The following is a 22,221-nucleotide window of genomic DNA, read 5'->3' on the forward strand; positions in this document are numbered from 1 at the left end:
CCTTAGAGGAATTTTTTTTTTCTTTTTTCCTGATTCTAATAGCAATAACTATTTTCTATTCAGGAGAAAGTTCATTATTTCAACAAATGTCCTCCAGTTCTGTTGACATTTGTTTCTTTTATTCAAAGATTGGGGATATTTACCTTACAGCTGCTGTCATTGTAACAGTACCACCTGCTGTTTGGGTTTTTGGCATAAGTGACGTAATGGCCCCCGCCCAGAATTCCTGAATGGCACTATAAGAGAGAAGAAAGTGGAGGTATATTAGTAGTTGACAGGGCACAGTACTAGGATCCAATCAGGAAAACACTTTTGGGGAAAAAAAGTGTTTTCCTTCTTCCAAAAACAAATCAAAGAGGAAAACTGAAAATTTTAAAACTCTGAATCTTACCATTTTATTGTTGTAATTATTTTTGGAAAGCAAAAATTCCTTAGAAACACACAATTGTGAATGACTTGAACCTGTGATTCCGGTTATAATGATTACACGACTGTTCCCTTTATTACACTGCGAGCATCTTGGATTCTACCCAAAAGGCCAAGATATCTACTGCTAACTTTGTCTATCACCAAGCTCAATGACCAGCAAATAAGCAGGCCCTGAAAAAATGATGAATGAATGAATGAATGAAGATGAGCAAACAAACTCCTGAAAGTGCAGATCATTCTGAATACATACAACAAACCACTTACCGAAATTGCATATAGATTATAAATAGGCTTAACATGAATATCTTCTCTTTGGTCATCGGTGCTGTCTTCTTCACTGTGGTTTTCAAACTGACCATTGCTGTAGCCATTGCCACATGCCTCATGCTCATAAAGGAAGCCATTGGCCAAAGCTACTTCATGGTCCTGTGGGGTGACCAGCTCAGGCTGGCTGCCCCCCAGCATGTGCCCTCGGCTCAAGGCATCAGCCAGCTCACAAACTTGCCCAGCCCCGTTCTCTTTGCTGGCATCCAAGTTCTCCTTGCTACTTGACAGTTTATTTTTGCTGCCGATCTGGGGTAGCCGGAGCCTCCCTTTGCTCCTCCCTATAGTCCGAGGGCTGCTGTTAGGGCTGCTGTTTTTGCTGGAGGGACAGCTGGTTCCACTTTTTCTTGATAAAGAAGGTGAACCTGTGAATGGGAAGAAAAGATAAATCCAAATGCCACAAGTTAAACCAGCCACCAAATGCTAACTATGAAGTCAACTTCACAAGCGTACACATAAAGGGAAAGACAGGGGCGTCCTGACTGGCTACTCTTTATTCCTATTATGTGGACAGTAAGTTACATTCTTGTCTTCCTCAACACCAAACCCCTCAAGGCAGCAATGTCCTGAAACTGTGAAGTACAACTAAGTACAGACTTAGCAAATAGCAGAAAGATGATTTAGGACAGATTCAGTTCAAAACAATATTAGACTAAGGAGTCTTACAAATACATATTCTTCTTCTTTGTAAAATTAGATTAAAAAATACGATCACCAATTATTAAGCACTTACTATTGCTAGGCATGATATTGGGAACTCTATTATCTCTACCTCTCACAACAATCCTGTAAAGTAGTGGGCCATAAATAGCTCCCCACCCCCTTATATACCCTTAAAAATTGTTGAGGACCTCTAGAACTTTTGTTTATGTAAGTTCTATCTATCAATATTTACCATACTAGAAATTAAAACTGAGGAATTTGAAAAACACAATATACAAGCATATATTTTTCTTTCTTTTTTAAATTAATTAATTAATTTTTGGTTGCATTGGGTCTTTGTTGCTGCACGCAGGCTTTCTCTAGTTGCGGTAAGCGGGAGCTACTCTTCTTTGCAGTGTGCTGGCTTCTTATTGCGGTGGCTTCTCTTGTTGCGGAGCACAGGCTCTAGGCATGCGGGCTTCAGTAGTTGTGGCATGCGGGCTCAGTAATTGTGGCTCTCGGGCTCTAGATTGCAGGTTCAGTAGTTGTGGTGCACGGGCTTAGTTGCTCCTTGGCATGTGGGATCTTCCCGGACCAGGGCTCAAACCCGTGTCCCCTGCACCACCAGGGAAGCCCCACACAAGCATATATTTCACTGACAATATCACACGTATTATTGGCTCTGACTCCGCTTGTGAGAGAATGAGAGTGGAAAGGCAAATACTTAGTATTTTTTCCTTTTTCTTTTTTTTTTTTTGTGATATGCGGGCCTCTCACCGTTGTGGCCTCTCCCGCTGCGGAGCAGAGGCTGCGGACGTGCAGGCTCAGCGGCCATGGCTCACGGGCCCAGCCGCTCCGCGGCATGTAGGCTCCTCCTGGACCAGGGCATGAACCCATGTCCCCTGCATCGGCAGGCGGACTCTCAACCACTGCGCCACCAGGAAAGCCCCTTCCTTTTTCTTTTTTTGTTGCCTTGCTGCGTGGCTTGTGGAATCTTAGTTTCCTGACCAGGGATTGAAACTTGGGCCACAGCAGAGAAAGCGCTGAGTCCTCACAACTGGATCACAAGGGAACCCCCAAATACTTAGTATTTTTATGAAAACAGTTCTGATCCTCCAGAAGGGGTCTCAGGGACTCTCTAGGGGTTCTCAGACTATATATTGAGAACCCCTGCTGTAAGGGAACAAGGATGACAACTATCATTCGTGATCACCAAATGTCAGGCTCTATGTAAAGTTCTTTACTCTTTTTCTTTTTTTAAATGTTTTGTTTGTTTTTTGGGTTTTTTTTGGCTACGCAGTACGGCATGTGGGATCTTAGTTCCCTGACCAGGGACTGAACCCGTGCCCGCTGCACTGGAAGCGCTAAGTCTTAACAACTGGACCCAGGGAAGTCCTAAAGTGCATTACTCTTGATGTATCAATTTCTCACTCTGTGAACTTAGTATTATCTTCATTATATGAATGAGAAAATAGATTTAACGAGGCTGTACTTCTTGCTAAAAGTCACATTTCAGACAGGTTCCTGTACAACCAAGCTGTTGCTCCAGAGTGGAAAACAGGGAAACACGCAGCCTAGAGGGATCCCTGGAGAGCCCTTGCAGAGTGATGTCTGGGCTCTGTGAAGTCCCCCAGGCCTCCTCACCTTTAGGGCTACAGATGACGTTCGCGCTGAGTGAGGATGGGCTCTTGCTCAGGAGCATGTTGGCTTCCCCAGCTGAGTTCTGAGCATCCATTTTCCTCACCTCTCCTGCCAGAACCCTGGGCTCAGAGAGGTCGTCCCCCTGGGGTGTGAGTGGTTTACGCTGACAGAGAGCTGGGTCTCTCGGCACCAAAAAAGCACTAGGGTCAAAACTCTCACGAGGAAATTTAACAATTTTCTGTGATTTTATCCATCGCCCATTTACAAATTGAAATCGTTTAAGATGAATAATCTGGAGAAGAATAGAAAACACTTGCATTAAAGAGTTCTGAAGATACAAAATACACATTAAAAATCCCCAAGTCTAATACACGTAAATGTTCCAAAAATATAACATAACTTTTTTTCCCCCAGAAGAATATATTTTATTATGTAACATAGTTAACGGTCAGGCCACTGCCCTTTAGCTATATGACTAACATGGTAATCCTCCTAATTTCCTTCAATATCCTAGGAGCCTATACTTGCATGTTCTCTGGGCTTGTGACACATGTGACCTTTACTTCTCTCCAATATCACAGAAGATCCATTCATAAACACACTCATGAGGATAGAATACTATATACTGAATGTTTTGAAGAAAAATGGAGGCGTTTTTTACAGATGAAACTTACCGAGTCTCCAATAGGAGGCCTCTTCCTTCTTACCACATCCTTTGGTTGCAACCACGGAGTTTCACTGTCCTGAAGAGCATAAGAATCTCCCTTCTCTTTTTCTTTTCAAGAGCAATGAATTCCTCTAGCCTTACGCAGTATTATGCTCTCTACTGTGGGCACAGATATTTGGGTGGCTCCCTCTACCCTAAATGCTTAATAATTTACTGTTTATATAAAGAGAACCCCTTTCTAAGGGGGATGCTGGTGTGTGGATTTAACAGAAGCCCACCAAGCTCTCAATATAACATCTATTCCTCATTATTCTTTAAAGACCTCAAAAACATAGTTTTACAAATGCCAATACTTCATGATATGTTTTATGTGATGGTTACATGAGTATATATAACTGTCAAACTCATCAAACTAGACATTTAAAATCTATGAATTTAATTCCATGTTAACTATACCTCAATTAAAAAAAAAAAAACTTCCCCCTTCCCACCTACCTGTTCCCAAGCCTGTCCCTGTGCTCTGCTTCCCATCCCTCGAGCTAGCTAATCAGCATTAGTAATTTCTTGTGCATCCTTCCCTGGAAAGTTGTTCTGGTCTACATTCACAGTCTCACAGAGTAGTAGGAAGAAGATATGAATAAAAAAATACACACAAGGTCTGGTTAAAATACACCAGTGCCTCACATTTGATATGATTTCCTCCCTTAAGGAAAAAACTTTCTTAAATGAATAGGAAGAACTGACACCTCAAACTTTCTTGACAAGCAACAGGTGAGTCTCCTAATCCATGAATGGAGAAGGCAGAAGTACATCAAATCAGAAAGAATATGTAAGCCCCAGTGCACTTGTGCCTTCACATTTAATTCAGCAGCGTGTTGTGGCCATGTGATGAAGCACAGCGGGATTGGAGGTTCAGCCTCTGTTCTCTTCTGTAGTCCATAAAGCACAAGCCTAAAGCTTCCTCTCTCCCTAGAGCCAGGAGTGCTTTCACCTTTTCCTGAAGTTCAAATTCACCAGGTTGTACCACTCGTGGCACTTCTCATATATTGCACTTAATGCAGTTACTGGTCTATATGACTTCTCTCCCCTTCTAGGCTGTATGCTCTTTAGGATACAAAACTAGCAAATATCTGTAGTACAATTCATCTCTGTGTGCAACAGCAAATGTGTTTTAAACACTGCTGCAGGAAGGGTCTTATTCTCAAAAACTCTTATTTGTTCCCCACTTCTTTCCTTCAAGCTAGACTCTTGCTCTCTCAGAGGTGGGACTGTAACATACCAGAATGGGGGGGAGCCTCCAGAGATCTAGTTTCTTGGTTGCCAAGCAGTGGGTCTTACACTTGGAGCAGTAGTACATCTCATTTTCCCCCAGCTCCTCCTCACTGGTGAAAGCACGCAGGCAGCTGTCCAGGTTGATGGGCTCAGCTTGTGCTCGCCGACTCTGCTCCACACTCTCGTGCTCATCTACAACCTGCAGGTGGAGGGGACAGGAGGAACGGGAGAAGGGGTGGGTGGGAGGGAGGGGGTTTAAAATGGTCACCTGCTATGCATCATACTCATTTACTTTACATGAGGAAAAAAATACAACCCAAACTAGAGTCTGAGCAAATAGGGCATTTGTACATTTATTCACAAATATAACATCAATAACATCCTTGATCAAATTTCTATTTATATGACCACAGCTTTTTGGGGAAAAATTTCTGCATGCTTCCAAATGACAAAAACAAACAAGGAATTGCCTGTTTATTTTACAATTTGAAATCCTAAAACAGCTTACATGTGGACTGGCTCTCAAGGCAGGGTGTTGAGATTAGGCCATTTATTTATTTATGTATTTGCGGTACGCGGGCCTCTCATTGCTGTGGCCTCTCCCGTTGCGGAGCACATGCTCCGGACGCGCAGGCCCAGCGGCCATGGCCCACGGGCCCAGCCGCTCCACAGCATGTGGGATCCTCCCGGACCGGGGCACGAACCCGTGTCCCCTGCATCGGCAGGCGGACTCTCAACCACTGCAACACCAGGGAAGCCCAGGCCATTTATTTTTTAACAGGGACACAGAACATTATTAGTATGCTGCAGGCTTTACAGAGGCTAGGAGAAATAATATCACTGAAACACAGATGCCAGATCTGGATTAAATAAGAAAGGATACAGAAAAGCTCACCTTAAGAGGACAACCCCCAGGGCATTAAAACTCACAGGCTACAACTCATTTGCATATTGGTGCCAAGTAACACAGAGTTATCAAAATACCATGTGTATTGTTATCTGTCTCCTGCCTCTTGGTGCCTTTCTATCTGAGATGGCAATAAAAGGAACAGCAAGCTCAAAAAAGCCTGATTTTGCTGAGAAGACCCCTAATACCTGCCCAAACCTCTGTGGTTCCTGTTAACCAGCATGATAGGCTTTGAAGCAAGGAGGAGGTAAATATGAGGAAGGAGAGAGCAAAGGGGGGTAGATGTGCAAGGATGTATGTTGGAAGTGGCGTGGGAATCAGGAGGAAGGAGACAAGGAGGGGCCTAGAATGCAACAGAAAGGAAGGATTTTTCCCTCTCCAATTCTTGGCTGCCACTTACTAAGCAATCAAGAACCACGGCAGGTGGGGCATACATAGCATGACTACGAATGACCGTGAGAGACTCCACAGGGATCAAATCGCAGGGTGGGGCCGGGAGGACATGGACGACAATGAATGCCTCTCTTTTTGACAAAGGTCACATACAGGTCCCTCACTCCACTTATTACTCCTTCCTTCCGGAGGTGAATTGGTTCTCTCTGCCTGAGGCAATTTCCCTCAAGTTTTCCTTCCTGAGCTCACAGTTTAGAACAGATTTTCAGGTGTGACTTTTTCCCTACGTGAGAAGATGGCTGAGTCACAGGCTGTCAAATGTTTTTATAAACTATCAAGGTTGGGGTTGATTATGCAATGAAGAGTTTTAGCATTGCATCACCATCCATTTCTAAGGAGCTTATTTAAAAAGGGGAACTTAGAGGAAATCTCTTTTTTTTCTGGAAGGAAAATCTGGCTTGACCTTGACTTCTTTTCTGATATTAACTCTCATCATTTTTAGGGCTGGTCATCCAAGGGAAAAACTGACATGCTTCAAAAGGAAACATGCTGTATCATGGTGGTTAGAATCAGAGTAGAAAAAGAGGTGTATTAAATATAGTACTGTCTCTTTTCTCACAGCCAGTTAAACATTATCTGTATTATTACCTCTACCAGGGATGCCTTATGGCCAACCACAAATTATAGTAACTAAGTAAAGAATGTTGATTTTTATTGACTATATTTTCTATAGAACACACAGGCTATAGAGCTGGATGGAGACAGGGAGGAAGGAGATGGATGAAAAACATATCTGTGGACAAAAATAATTTTTATTTATTAATAAAATTTCCCTAAATGACAAAGATTCCCTTTACCTCTTGGGATCCATTCCCAGATCCTCTACAATTATTCAAATAGTCTAAATTATTATTGGCACCCTCTTCCTTTTTTTTTTTAAATCTAGGTTGCTTGAAAGCTCATCCTTAGCCCAAAACATAAAGGAATGAAATAATAAGCTTTCATACATTATAAGACTATTAGAAAAAGAGGGAGATCTGAGAAGTTATCTAGTTTAATTTTTTACTAAGGAATATGAGGTCCAAACGGGAAAAGTAAAAAGAATAAGCACAATTGCCTATATTTTTCCCTCCTTACCAAATAAAACATTCATGTAGAAATTCTGGAAAGCAGTGAAAAATGTAAAAAGGCAGGAAACCTTTTATACTCTTAATATAAAGGCAAACTGTCAAAATATTGGCAGATTTTCTTCTGCCCTTTTTTTTATACGAAGAGATTTTTCAGTGTATGCAATTTTATGTCTTTTTTTTCAATTTTATATCTTGCTTTATAAAAAACTTCACAAGACATCATAAGCATCTCTATGTATGTCGGGAAAAACTCCTGGTAGCCAGCATTTTCAATGGCTGCATAATATTTTATCCAATTTCTATACCACATGCCTCTAATGTGGGACAAATACAAGTTGCTTCTAATTTTTTACTATTCTAACAAATGCTAAGATGAAATCTGTCAACAAATCACAGAGTATTTCCCTAGGATAAATTCTTAAAAGGGGAATTACTGGAATAAAAACCATAAAACATACAGGCAACAATCTCAATTTTGAATCTCCTTTGTCTACGTGACTCTCCAAGCACATGCAGAAACCACATGTAGGAAGAAATTAGTCATGTGGCCCCATTCCCCAGAAAGGAAGGATATCGCAATAGCAGCTTGGTTTCCATGGTATCCTAAGAGCATCACTGAAAATGGAAGTGGGATGAGATTTAACAGGTCACGTAGGTCCCTCTTCCTATAAAGCAGGATGTCCTCCAGAGTTTTTCAGATTGCACACTGGGTTTGTTAAAAAGGGAAAGAGATTTACAGCCAAATAATTTTTCATCTTTGACAGGAGTATCCTGTCACGATAATGTCCTGTTGGATTTTGTGCTGATGAAGATTTAAGAATCTTTCTTTCAATTGCTAAAATTTTCCCTCTTTAAAGTAACCATGGTTGAGGTTATTGAATTACCTTGCTACAGTGAGCATAATCTGCCAAAACATCTACTTCTCTTCAGCTACCTTTAGCCCAATGATCCTTCATTTGGCCAAGTATCCACAAATAGTACTCATCCTTGGCTAGTGAGAGCCTTACGGTGTGTGGGGGTGTATTTAGGGATCCAAATAGGGAATTTGGTCTGGAACTGGGAGTTCCCCCACTCCTCAATAGCACAAAAAGACAGAAAAGTCCATAGAGAACAGACTTGTGGTTGCCAAGGGGTCGGGGAGGGTTGGATTGGGAGTTTGGGATTAGCAGACGAGAACTATTATATGTGCATTATATATGCGAATGGATAAACAACAAGATCCTATTATATAGCACAGGGAACTATAATCAGTAACCTGTAATAAACCATAATGGAAAAGAATATAAAAAAGAATATATACTTATGTATAACAGAATCACTTTGCTGTACACCAGAAACACAACATTATAAGTCAATTATACTTAAAAAGAAAAAAAAGACAGAAAAGTTAATTTTCATTACTAACTTATCTAAAGGGAAAGCCTTAAGAAACAGTGAAGGAAATTTCCATCAAGAATCATATAAATGGGCTTCCCTGGTGGCGGCGCAGTGGTTGAGAGTCCGCCTGCCGATGCAGGGGACACGGGTTCGTGCCCCGGTCCGGGAGGATCCCACATGCCACGGAGCGGCTGGACCCGTGAGCCATGGCCGCTGAGCCTGCACGGGCCGGAGCCTGTGCTCCGCAATGGGAGAGGCCACAACAGTGAGAGGCCCGCGTACAGCAAAAAAAAAAAAAAGAATCATATAAATGCAAAAGCCACTACTACTCTTCCTGTGACTAAAACAACTCCTTTGATTCTGTTGCTTTTACATCTCCACCAGATTCTTCATATCTCTACACACAAGCTATCTAGTCAATCTACTCTTCAAACAATATTTAGCAAACATTTTTAGATATGGAGGTAGTATTCTTTTGGAAGTTACATTTTCAAAGTTTAATGACTGCTCCAGCCAGAGTGGCAGTAGAGGAAGGCTAAGTGTGAAGAACAGGCATGGAGATGTACTCTTAGGTGTCTTGAAACATTCAGTTCTTTCTCTAATTTTCTGATCACTGTGCCCATTAAAGGTAGCAGCTATAGCCCTGGAATGCACTTGGGCTAAGTAATAGTGGTTACCAAATGCTGCAGCTTCAATAATAATTAATAAACAGGCAGAGAGACTGGCACGCTTGATATGTCATGGCCAGAGAATATAACTTCTTAATTACGTCCAAAGTTTTGTTTCAAGATTTACTTATTATTAACATTTTTGAAATTCAATGCCCCAATACAATTAACTCTACAAGTGGGAAAACTGAAACATCCACATAATCATGTTAATATATTTAAGTGCCACAGAGAATGCCAATGAATGTTTTTCTAGCTGTTTTTAAACTGTCTGAAAATAGAAATGGCATGATACAGTTAAGCTGGGAAAAATTTTACATAAGAAAACCACCATCTTACGATGGCTTTGAGTACTTACCCTTTCCTGTGATGTTTGATAGCGGAGGTGAAGGGCCGTGGGGTCCCAATCCACAGCGATATAGGCATTTCCAATGAAAGCTCTGTCTTCCCCACAATCAATTTTACAGCCCCTGCAAAATCTAAAGGGGGAAAAAAGATCTACTGAGGAAAGAGTAATTATGAAGGGATCTAAATTTTCTTTATCAGAAATATTCTCCCCGGGAATTCCCTGGAGGTCCAGTGGTTAGGACTTGTCGCTTTCACTGCCACGGCCTGGGTTGAATCCCTGGTAGGGGAACTAAGATCCTGCAAGCTGTGGGGCGTGGCCAAACAACACAAAGAACCCCCAAAACTCTCCCTTTCTACTTCTTCTCTTTTTTTTGAAAACAAATTTGTTTATTTATTTATGGCTGCGTTGGGTCTTTGTTGCTGCCTGCGGGCTTTCTCTAATTGCGTTGGGGGGGGCTACTCTTCACTGCAATGCGCGGGCTTCTTACTGCAGTGGCGTCTCTTGTTGTGGAGCATGGGTCCTAGGTGCACGGGCTTCAGTAGTTGTGGCACATGGGCTCAGTAGTTGTGGCTTGCGGGCTCTAGAGCGCGCAGACTCAGTAGTTGTGGCGCACAGACTTAGCTGCCGTGCGGCATGTGGGATCTTCTAGGACCAGGGCTCAAACCCATGTCCCCTGCATTGGCAGGCGAACTCCTAACCACTACGCCACCAGGGAAGTCCCCCTTTCTACTTCTCTACTTTCCTTCTTGGGCATCCCAATTTGTCATGGGCTTCTAACTTCAGACTGATAAATGCATGAATATGTACTAGTAATTATTATTATTTCAGGGAATCCTGCTTATCACTTCTCAAATCTTTGGTTTTTCAAGGTACTTGATAACCATTTGTAAATCCACATGAATATGCGGACTTTATGGCAAATAAATGATATGGGAATTGGCTATCTGAGACCATACACCCTCAAGAAATTCTAAATTCAGTTATTAAATGCTTGGAGGTAGGACAATTTATCTGGCATAACCATGCCTATTTCCTTGTTTGTAAAATGGCACATTAAATAAATATATATAAAAATTTATGGGGGCGGGGAGGGAACCATGACAAAGGCCATGGTTCCAAGGCCTATACAGACTCAGTTTGCTAAAGCCTATTACAGTTCTCTGAAGGCTGACTTCAGTACTCAGGCATTTTCCAAGCTGGGACAGTAATGGCCAATCAAACTCCATAACTCTTCTAAAAACCAAAAATAGACTTCCAGCAAGGTCTAGTAAATAGACTATGTCTTACTGGGCTCAGAATTGCTAAACTGATTTATATCTAAGGAGCAGAAGGTATAGAATGATAAATGTTAGTCATAAACTATGAATTTGATGAGGATTGTAGAGTTTACAAAACCAGCTAAATCTCAAGAGCAAAACTTAGCTATTGACCTCACGGAAGAGATGAATGAAGAATTCCTAAGTTTATTTCAAGCTTTTCATTATTCATTATTACTTCTAGAAACTGGAAACGTTATGAAAAGGGTATAATATCTGAAGCTGCAATTCTAAAATTTTTCTTTTGCAGAAGGTCACTTTACCTATACCATGGGCACCAAGCACAGGAGTTCCCATCTTTCTGCACAACTCGTAGAGTGAATGGATACTGATAACCCATACTGTCATCACTGAAACAGAACATAAACCAAAGAGTATAAGAAACATTTCTTAGTTGAGGTCTCTTTCATCTTCTCTTGAACTAACCCTAGAAAGAGGCATCTGTCAGAGCAGTATGTTCACATTGACAGCTCAATGCTGGTTATCCTAACCCATTAACTGCAGCCCTGTGCAACCACACTCAGGGCTCCCTGCTTATAGAGGGGGAGACACAGCAGACTGCCAGATGTCTCTGAGCGAGTCCATGTGGTCCACGTAAATTTCATAAAAATAAGCTAATCATGAAATCAAATGCTAATTATCCTTCAGCCCTAATTCTATCAAGAGATTTAATTCACATTAAACCAGACCTCTTCCATGACAAGAACACTGACAGACCACAGAAAGCTGAAAGGTCATAATGGTATTAGAGGAGTTGACTGACTATATATTTAGAAGCTTCTTTAATGAGAATCCCTGATGTGGTACATGACAGATACCCCCTTTCCTTGCCTTAACTATCTAAAGCTATAAGCTACGTAACATTTTTAGGGTAATGTCTTAACTGCAAGATAGCTTTGCGAGTTCTCCAACTTTAAAAAAATTTATTCATCCTTGCCCCAATAAGAAGCAATGCAATGACTATAACATAAGAGCAATATACTTTATGGATCATTTGGCAATTTGTAGTGGCTATTGCATGGCTGCTCAAGGTAATTAATAAAACCATGATAAGGACTCACTGTAAGGGCAACAGTGAGTATCATGCCTGTCACAGCAGTTCCCAGCTTTCTGCATAACTTGTTGATTGAATGACTATTGATAGCCCATGCTGCCCAGTATCATGTCAATGAAAACCAGGTCAATGGTAAGTAAGGAATCCAAAGAAAGATAAAGGGACAAAACAACCAGGTAGCACTCTGGCAGAGAACTGTGCAGCACCCTCTTCTAAAAAGTCTCTTTACTTTGTTGCTCTAACGGAAACTTGGCTTTCCTGAGGACTCCGCTTCCAGTTCACCTCTTAAGTGCTAGCTTTCTTCTCATACACCCCAGAACCTGAAGGTGATATGGGTCTCCTCCTTACTCCTCTTTACCACTTCTGGTAAAATTCTGGTTTCTATGTAGCATCTGCTACTGAATTATACCACCTGCTTGCTATTCCTCCTTGGTAGGGACATTTTTTCTTTAGTCACTAAAGATTTTAGAACGCAGTTCACTGTTTTTCTCTCTGTCACTTCCATCATACTCTTGGTGACTTCAATGTAACTTACCTAACAACTCCTTGGCCTTCTCTCTTCCAACAATAATCTCCATTCTATATTGATCTACCCTCTCCAATGGTCATATTCTAGATCTTGTCAATTGATGGTGGCTATTACATGGCTGCTGAAGGTAATGAAGCCATGATAAGGACTTTACCATCTCCAAAAATCTCAATTCCAAACATCCTACTTTGAAACAAACATTTCCTATCTTCTTGGATCACTTATTCAAGTATCACTACTCTAACAATTCTTTGACCCAACATAAACCTCCAATCACTGCCCTCAAATCCTCACTTTCCTCCTTATCCACTGTCCCTCAAACTAATCATCTTCTGCATGGATCCTCAATTCCAGGAATTTGTCCATTTAATCTAAATTTTCAAATTTATTGACATGAATACTCAGAAAAGTAGAGAACTGTACAATGAACAGCACCCAACTACAATTAATCATCGACTCTTGGCCACTCTTATTTCATCTATACCCTTACCTAGCCCCACTAGATTCTTTTATTCCATTTTTTAAAAATGTGGTACAATATACATAAAATTTACTATTTAATCATTTTAAGTGTACAACTCAGAGGCATTAGGTACATTCACAATGTTGTGCAATTATCACTACCACCCAGCTCCAGAACCTTTTTATCTTCTCAAACAGAAACTCTATCCATTAAGCAATAATAAATTCCCCTCCCCCCAGATCTTGTTAACCTCTAATCTACTTTCTGTCTATAAACTTGCCTATTCGATATACACCTCATAAAAGTGGAATCATACAAATATTTGTTCTTTTGTGTCTAGCTTATTTCACTGAGTGTAATGTCTTCAAGGCTCATCCATGTTGTAGTATGTATCAGAACTCCATTCCTTTTTATGGCTGAATAATACTCCACTGTATGTATATACCACATTTTGTTTATCCATTCATCTCTTGATGGACTTCTGGGTTGTTTCCACCTCTTGGCTACTGTGACTCACTAGATACTTTTGAAGAAAATCAGAGGCATTTTATCATTTTCATCCATAAATATTTCACTGTGTTATCTCTAAAAGATAAGCCCTTATTATTCTTTTAATGTCTGTAGGACCATCTTCTCTTTAACCTACTCTAACCTCTGTGTCTTTTTTTTTTTTTTTTTTTGGCGGTATGTGGGCCTCTCACTGTTGTGGCCTCTCCCGCTGTGGAGCACAGGCTCCGGATGCCCAGGCTCAGCGGCCATGGCCCACGGGCCCAGCCGCTCCGCGGCATGTGGGATCCTCCCAGACCGGGTCACGAACCCGTGTCCCCTGCATCGGCAGGCGGACTCTCAACCACTGCACCACCAGGGAAGCCCTAACCTCTGTGTCTTCATCTACACCACTCCACTAAGACAGCTTTTGCAAGGTCACCAAAGACTGCCATTTTATCAAATCCAGTGGTCAATTCCCAGTCCTTCTCTTAATCTGACCAGTCCTCCCTTAAACACTATCTTCACTTAACTTCTGGGACACTACTCACTCCTGGTTTTCTTCTTACTTCACTGGCTGTTCCTTCTGAATCTCCTTTGTTGTCTCTCCCTCCATTATTCAGCCTCTAAATGCTGGAATGCATCAGGAATTAGATCTTAGGCATCTTTTCTCTTACTATCTAAATAATATCAACTGGTCTCAGGGCTTTAAATACCAACTATTTGCTGATGAAACCTATATTTATACCTCCTGGAAAGACCTTAAGTCTATCTCCCACTTGAAAATATAACACAGATCTTGAATTTAGCTTGATTCCTATCATTGCTTGCCAAAACCTACTCCTTCTCCAGTCTTCCTCATTTCATTAAATGGTATCAGCATTCACAAACAATTGTTCAGGCTGAAAATCTAGCTTGGATTCCTCCTCCCCTCATACTCTATATCTGATTCATTAGCAAGCCCTGGGAAAAGTCCTCATCTAGAAGCTAGATTAGATTTTCACTTCAAATTTAATCTTGCCCTATTGTCATTTTTACTAAACACAACATTCATCAATTAAATCACTTATCTATTATTTGTACTTTTCCTTTAAAATTTATTTACCTTAAGCCGTATCCTAATTATCAAAAGACCCTCATAGCATAACAAATAACCTACCTGCAAAAATAATTTCTTTACTCAGTTAACACAGAAGCAAAACTCCCACTTGTACCATGATAACAAGAAAATGATCTTCAATTCAAATGAGATATAAAAGGCAACACAATCCCAAAGATTATTAGAAGTAAATACATTTACTAATCCAATAGAACAGTGGTAAGAGGAATGGAAAAAAAACCAGAAGATGCTTATTTTCTTTACCAAGACTTATGAAATTACTCCATGTTAAAATGACATGGTAGGGAGATAATCCAACTGAATCATTGTTATGGCATGAGACTTTTTCAGAGTTCATGTATAGATATGCACGTATAGATACTGCTCCCATTTGGAATTTCAGAGGGTTGAGATGATGCAAATTTCCTGGTGAATTCATACTCTCTACTTTTGTAGTAACAGAAGCCAAGGATATTACCTGAAGCATATAAAATACTAGCTGAAAAAATTTAGGTAAGAGATCAGAGAATACAATTATTAGACACTGGAATGTCTAGGTGATGAAAGGAAGGCGTACAGTCTCTCCTACTCAAAAGACCAAACCAAATGGTTGAACTGTATGTTCTCTGGATGGTTCTTCAAGGAGTGATTAACCTGACATGGAATGGGTCCTATAAATCACACAGAATTCACATAAATTCTTCTTCTACATTTGGAAACCAAAGATCTAGGAAGATGCCCTGAAACTCACCAATCTTGCGCATGATTACTAGCTTCCTGAGGTGGGAGTGGGCTGGCTAATCGAGATACTTGAATCCAAACTGCATCATACAGGTCTTTCTTCCGGGTATGCGCAGTACATGGAACAATCAGAGGCATTCCGAAAAGGCTGGGGCGATTCTTCTGAGATGACAGGAAATACAGTTCTGTCCTCATCTGTATGTACAAACAAGAGAAGGAAGAGCGGAGAAGATAGGCCTCTGATTCCTCCCTTTCATTCTTCTAAGACTGCCAAAAACAGGCATCACTACCATTTTCAACTTAGTCGCTATCACACTTCTCTTTATTTATAGGACCATCTTTTATTAATATGAAGAGAATGGTTATTCAAAGTGGAATCACTAAAAGGTTGAGGTATTGCCAATTTCAGAGTTGCTCTCTATCAAACTTGGGTTTTCAGCATTTAATATTTTCAAACTGCGTAGTTTTTCTCTGATAAATATTTCTCACACACATTGAATCATATGTAAAAAAATTAAAAATCATATTCTTAATTACATGATAGAATAAAAGTAAGGTAAACTTTTAAAACGTTTGCTTTGAGTATGTTAAAGGAGATTTTTATCATTTCTTAACATGGAGATACTGCACAGAATTAGCTTGGAAATGATGGCTTAAAACAAAAGTTCAGTATAATAGAAAGGTTGCTGGGAGTTGCAGGATTACTCAAAAAAGCTGATGAGCGCTTGGACATTTAATTCTTTAAGTTTGGTCTTTATATAGTAGAGAAGCTAAGCCAACAACTTATAAACCCACTAGTTTCTAAGTGAAAAGACTCTCTTATTTCAGATCCTCAAGTATTTTGTTTTGCCATTATTCACTTAAGATTAGCTAAGTACATGATTTTAAGACCCCATTTCATGTGTTGGTAGTTATATTATTATAAGACCCACAGAAATGTGGACAGAGTTCAGAACTATTTTTTAAAAATCAAAAAACTTAGATGAGTTTTTCTCTTCTAAAACTTTTACTTTTCTTCCACTCCAACTCCTGGTAGATGACTTATTTTACTAAATAAATGAGGTCATTTAAGCAACTATTTCTTTACTCTTCTCAGTGTATTTCTCTTCTTTTTTTTAAAAATTAATTTATTTATTTTTGGCTGCGTTGGGTCTTCGTTGCCACGCGCAGGCTTTCTCTAGTTGCAGCGAGTGGGGGCTACTCTTCATTGCGGTGCGCAGGCTTCTCATTGTGGTGGCTTCTCTTGTTGCAGAGCATGGGCTCTAGGTGCGTGGGCTTCAGTAGCTGTGGCACGTGGACTCAGTAGTTGTGGTGTACGGGCTTAATTGCTCTGCTGCATGTGGGGTCTTCCTGGACCAGGGTTCGAACCCGTGTCCCCTGCCTTGTCAGGTGGATTCTTAACCGCTGTGTCACCAGGGAAGTCCCTGTATTTCTCTTCTAAACCCACACAATTTTCATCCTCTTGAAGGTAACTTCTCCCAGGGCCCTGTGGCCCATACCTGCTCAGTTCCTAATGGGATAATGCTCCCAGCTTTATTGCATCAGGAATTTTCCTTTTGTCCTCTCCTAACAACTTTTTCTCTAATCTGAAAAAACTCACTTGACCTAACTGTGCTAAGTTCTTGCCCTATTTCTTTACTTGGTTACACAGCCCAACTTCTCAGTTTTCATTCTTTTTGATGTCTCTGGCCTATGTAACCACGTCTTTCTTTCTTAATTTTTTTTGAAACTGACTTCCCTTTAGTTGTTGTGTCAACACAACACTATTTCTCCCTTTAGTCTCTGAATATTCTTGCCTATGTTACCTTGCCTTATTCCCCTTCTTTTTCTATCTTGTAGCAGGGAGTAGAAGAAAAATACTTTCAAAGTAAGTCAACCATGAGATCAAAGGGTCTGAAAGAAGAAGGTGGCAATGAAAATGACGAAAAATGGTAAATTCAAGTAGTATTTTGAAAGAAGAAATTAAAAGGCATAATGATACACTGAATATAGGGTTTTAGAAGAAAAGGGGAAAAAAATCTAAGAACACTTCTAGGCTTTAGCCTTTAGCATGGAAGAACGATGTTGCCTTTCACATCAATAATGGGAAAAGGGAGTTGACTTGGGACAGATGGTAAAATCAATTTTAGGCATTCCCCAAAGAAGCTGCTAGATCATGAAGGAAACTGGAAACAGGGAACTGGTTAAAAGGTGAAAATTTCGAGCTGACAATATGGCTTTATGGTCCAATAATTACAAAAACCTATATATAATGCTTTAGCACTTACAAGCACTTTATGTAACATATACATGATAAATGAAGAGAGCTGTTTTCTAAGAAAGATTAAAAATACGTCAGTGTTCTTAATATATAATCTGATAATGCTCCGTTAAAAAAGACATGGGGAAATAAATGAATCACCCCAATTATTTTAACTGATGGGACCTGTTGGAGCTGTGCTTAAACAAAATTCCAAGACACAAATATATCCCTTAATTCTCTAGGATGTCCACTCATACAATCCTGTTTAGAATATGTTCCATAGAACATCATTCACATGGTCAGAAAATCACTTTAACTCGGGAGTTACTGATTCAAAGGAGGGAAAATATACATTTCAAAGAATTATCACAAAGCAAATAGTTGTGTAATCACCAGTCAGGTCAAGAAACAATTCAGCCAGCACTCCAGAGCCTTCCTCTTGCTTCCTCCCAATCACAAATTCTTCCTTCCTCCTAAGGGTAACAGTTTTTCTCAATTTTATGGTAATCAATTCTTTGCTTTTCTTTATCATTTTATACCCTACGCATAAACAGAAAATTTCATTTTCCCTGTCTTTAAAGTTTTTATTTATAAATAGAATCATATTATTGGTATTTCTTTTGTGTCTGGTTTCTTTCCCACATTATGTTTATGAGATTCATTTATGTTGGGTATAACTAAAAATTCATTTATTTTCATTGCTGTATAATATTCTATTATATGACCATGTCTCAATTTCCTTATCCTTTCTACTACTAATGGACATTTAGTGGTTTTATTTTGTGTTTTCATAAAAACACAAAATGGAATAGTGAAATTACTTATCTTTAATTAGAAAACTATTTTTACAAGTAGCCGTATTAATGTACACTCTCATCAGCAGTGTATGAGATTTCCTGTTGCTCAATTATTCTTACCAACACTGTCAACCTGTTTAATAATGATAGCTATTCTGGTGGGTGTGCAGTGATATTGTAATGTGGGTTTTTTAAAAAAAATATTTATTTTTGGTTGCCTTGGGTCTTCGTTGCTGCACGTGGTCTTCTCTAGTTGCAGAGAGTGCAGGCTACTCTTCACTGTGGTCCGCGGGCTTCTCATTGTGGTGGCTTCTCTTGTTGTGGAGCAAAGGCTCTAGGCCGTGGGCTTCAGTAGTTGTGCCACGTGGGCTCAGTAGTTGTGGTGCACGGGTTCTAGAGCTCAGGCTCAGTAGTTGTGGCGCACGGGCTTAGTTGCTCCACGGCATGTGGGATCTTCCCGGACCAGGGCTCAAACCCATGTCCCCTGCGTTGGCAGGCGGATTCTTAACCACTGCGCCACCAGAGAAGTCTTCATAATGTGATTTTAATTTGCATTTCCCTAATTAGCAGTGTGGCTGATCACTTTTTCATATGATTATTGGCGATTTAGATATCCTTTCTGTGATGTGCCTATTTAAGTATTAGCCATTTTTTTATTGAATTGTTTTTTCTTAGTGACTTATAGGAGTCCTTTATATTTTCTGGATTGAGCCTTTTTGTTGGTTATATGAGTTACAAACATCTTCTACTCCTAGGCTTGCCTTTTACTTTCTTAGTGATGTCTTTTGATGAAACCGAAGTTCATAATTTTAATGATGTACAATTTATCTTTTCTTTTATGGTTAGTGCTTTCTGTGTCCTGTTCAAGAATCTTTTTCTCTAAACCAAGGTCATGAATATATTCACGTTTATTATCTTCTAGGGTCTGCTTTTCCTTCATATTTAATTCTGCAGTCCACCTGGAATTGATTTTTATGTGGTGAGAGGTAGGTGTGTCAAGTTTCATATGGCTATTCAATTATCCCAGCACAATTTACCGAGAAAACTGTCTTCCACTGCTCTGTAATGTCATCTTTGTTATAAATCAAGTGCTCATACATAACAGAGCCCTGTTTCTGGGCTCTCTATTTTATTTCATTGGTCTATTTGCCTTTTCTCACACCAATATCACAATGTCTCAAGTATCATTGCTTTATAAAATCATTATATCTGGTAGCTCAATTCTTCATGTTTTGTTCTTCTTCAAGACTGTCTTGGTTATTTTAGTGCTTTGTGCTTCCATATATTAGAATCAGCTTATCAATTTATACACACACAAGCATACACATACAGAGTATGCATTTTTATTGGGATTGTGCATTGAATCTGTAGATTTGTTTGTGGAGAACGGATATGTTTGAAATACTGAGTCTTCTAATCCATGAACACAGTCTGTTCCTTCAAACATCTGGGTCTTCTTTAATTTCTAGCAATAATATTTTATTGTTTTCTATACAGATACCTTGTATATTTTTTGTAAAGTTTATTTCCAGGTATTTAATTTTTTTCTTGGTACTTAGTTTTTTGAATAAATGATAATTTTATGATAAATGATTTCTGTAGTGAATTTTGGTGGTCCCCAAAAAGATATGTCACATCCTAACTCCAAGAACGTACGAATATGACCTTATATGGCAAAAGGGTTTTTGCATATGTAATTAATTGAGATATCATCCTGGATTATTTGGATGGCCCCTAAATCCTATGACAATTGTTCTTATCAGTGAAAGGCAGAGGAAGAAGGAGAAGAAGGCCAAGACAGATGCAGAGATTGGAGTTATACAGCCACAAGCTAAGGAATGCCTGTACAAGTTGGAAGAGGCAAGAAGGATTCTCTCCTAAAACCTATGGAGGGGGCACAACCCTGTTGATGCCTTGATTTCAGACTTCTGGCCTTCAGAACTGTGAAAGAATTAATTTCTGTTGTTTTAAGCCACCAAGTTTGTGGTAATTTGTTACAGCAGTCCTAGGAAACAACTTGTCTTGCCCAAGAATCTTCTTGTTTCTCCCTCCAAAACAAACAAACAAAACCTTCTCCCCAAAGGCATCTACACTTATATGGCGGAGAAGATGTACGTGGCTACATGAACATATAGGAGCCACAAACTTTTTAAAGACAGTAGTACTATATTCAGATGCACCAGCTCTCCTGTTGCTGCTTGATACATGAGTGAGGAATGTCATTTCATACGTAGGCCGTCATGTGTGATATTAAATCCTGGCTGCAATCACTTAGAACATAACACATTGAAAGTGCACACACTGAAGATGTTGCAAAGACAGAAAATGGCTGTTTCATAAATAACACTGGCAAGACCAGCAGTAACTTGCCTAACATTAAACTAACCATTTTTCGGTGGACTGCAATGATGTAGCCTGTAAAGGAACTGTCAGGAAGAGATGGCATATGACCATTCACCATTCCATTTGTGAAGTTTTTCTCAGTTCCACATGGCACAACAGTGTTTGGCATTCCATTGGGGATGAATATGGATCGAGGCAGGTCCCCATTGGTGGTTAGGGTGAACATTCCATTTGTAGATGGGGAAGAGGAGAAATCTACAAATTCAAAGATAAGTATAGCATTACAAGTCTGTGGTACCTTTATCTTTGCTCTTTTCTCAAATATCGCTGGAGCCCAGACCACTGACACTCTCTTTTAACAGAGGACAGGGAGGAATCATAGGTCAAATGATAATTCTAGATTAACTGGAAGATTTTAACTTCAGATTTTACCTCGATAACTCACACTTCTGACTAAATGACAAAGCATGAGTAGCTGATAGAAAGAGTAAGTAGAATTTTTCCAACAATCTTTATTAGTACCGTGTTGTGGCACGAAAACAGTTCTACTGCTTTTCTTTTTCCTCTCCTCTAAAAATTCATTTCTCCATTCTTCTAGAAATGTTCTAAGACGGTAGTCCCAAGCCAGATGATGGGTTTTTAAAAAATTGTTTAACTTTTAAAAAAGACTATTTTTTAGGGCAGTTTTAGACTCAGTAAAATAAAGAGCAAGGTAGAGATTTCCCACCTGCTGCCTGCCCCCACCCAGCACAGCCTCCCCCAGTAGCAACCTGCCCCACCAGAGTGAAACATTTGTTACAACTGATGAAAGTCGCTGCTTTTTAAATTAAAATTAAATTAAAAGTGCATTTTCTCCCTTTGACTAGCCACATTTCAAGTGCTAAACAGTCCATGTGACTAGTAGATAACTCTATTGGATGGCAAAGATTACAGGAAGTTTTCCTCATTGCAGAGAGTTCTATTGGACAGTGATGATAACCAAAAAGCAATGTTAAATCATCCACCAACCCAACCATCAGTACTATCTACTGAGTGCCAATGAGAGGAGCCTCATTCTCTCTGAAGCATGTTATAGTTGGGGAACGAATCTAACTGGCAACAGTATAAAGAGGAGACAAACCCCACTAATGGCCAAAAAGACTCATTGGATGACCATATTAAATCACAGGCAATATTAGATAAACAGATTCCTTTTTAGTCAAATTTATTATTTTGTTTTCTGATAGTACATTTCTCTCATACCATCTGTTACCATGTTAATATTAGATAAAAGAGTTAAAGGACATCTGAATTCCAGTGGTAGATTTAGCTAGTAACTACCTATCTAACTTAGGTTCTCTGAATTTTAGGTT

At 39.7% G+C, this 22,221-nt stretch overlaps 1 protein-coding gene across 3 annotated transcripts in view; it reads right to left on the reverse strand.

The window, feature by feature from the left end:
• USP32 (ubiquitin specific peptidase 32) overlaps positions 1-22,221 on the reverse strand; it is a 197,571-nt gene that overhangs the window by 2,249 nt on the left and 173,101 nt on the right. For 2 of the 3 annotated variants that reach the window (XM_082679093.1, XM_082679091.1), the window contains exons 26-33: positions 20,913-21,124; positions 15,498-15,682; positions 11,379-11,465; positions 9,809-9,929; positions 4,983-5,174; positions 3,040-3,328; positions 694-1,118; positions 144-236 (exon numbers count right to left, since the gene is read on the reverse strand). In XM_082679093.1, coding sequence (XP_082535219.1) covers positions 144-236; positions 694-1,118; positions 3,040-3,328; positions 4,983-5,174; positions 9,809-9,929; positions 11,379-11,465; positions 15,498-15,682; positions 20,913-21,124 — 1,604 coding nt within the window. The remainder of the gene's footprint in view (positions 1-143; positions 237-693; positions 1,119-3,039; positions 3,329-4,982; positions 5,175-9,808; positions 9,930-11,378; positions 11,466-15,497; positions 15,683-20,912; positions 21,125-22,221) is intronic. The other variant, XM_082679092.1, reaches the window with a different exon arrangement.

This window comes from Grampus griseus, assembly GCF_964374135.1.
Source record: "Grampus griseus genome assembly, chromosome: 20".
NCBI lineage: Eukaryota > Metazoa > Chordata > Mammalia > Artiodactyla > Delphinidae > Grampus > Grampus griseus.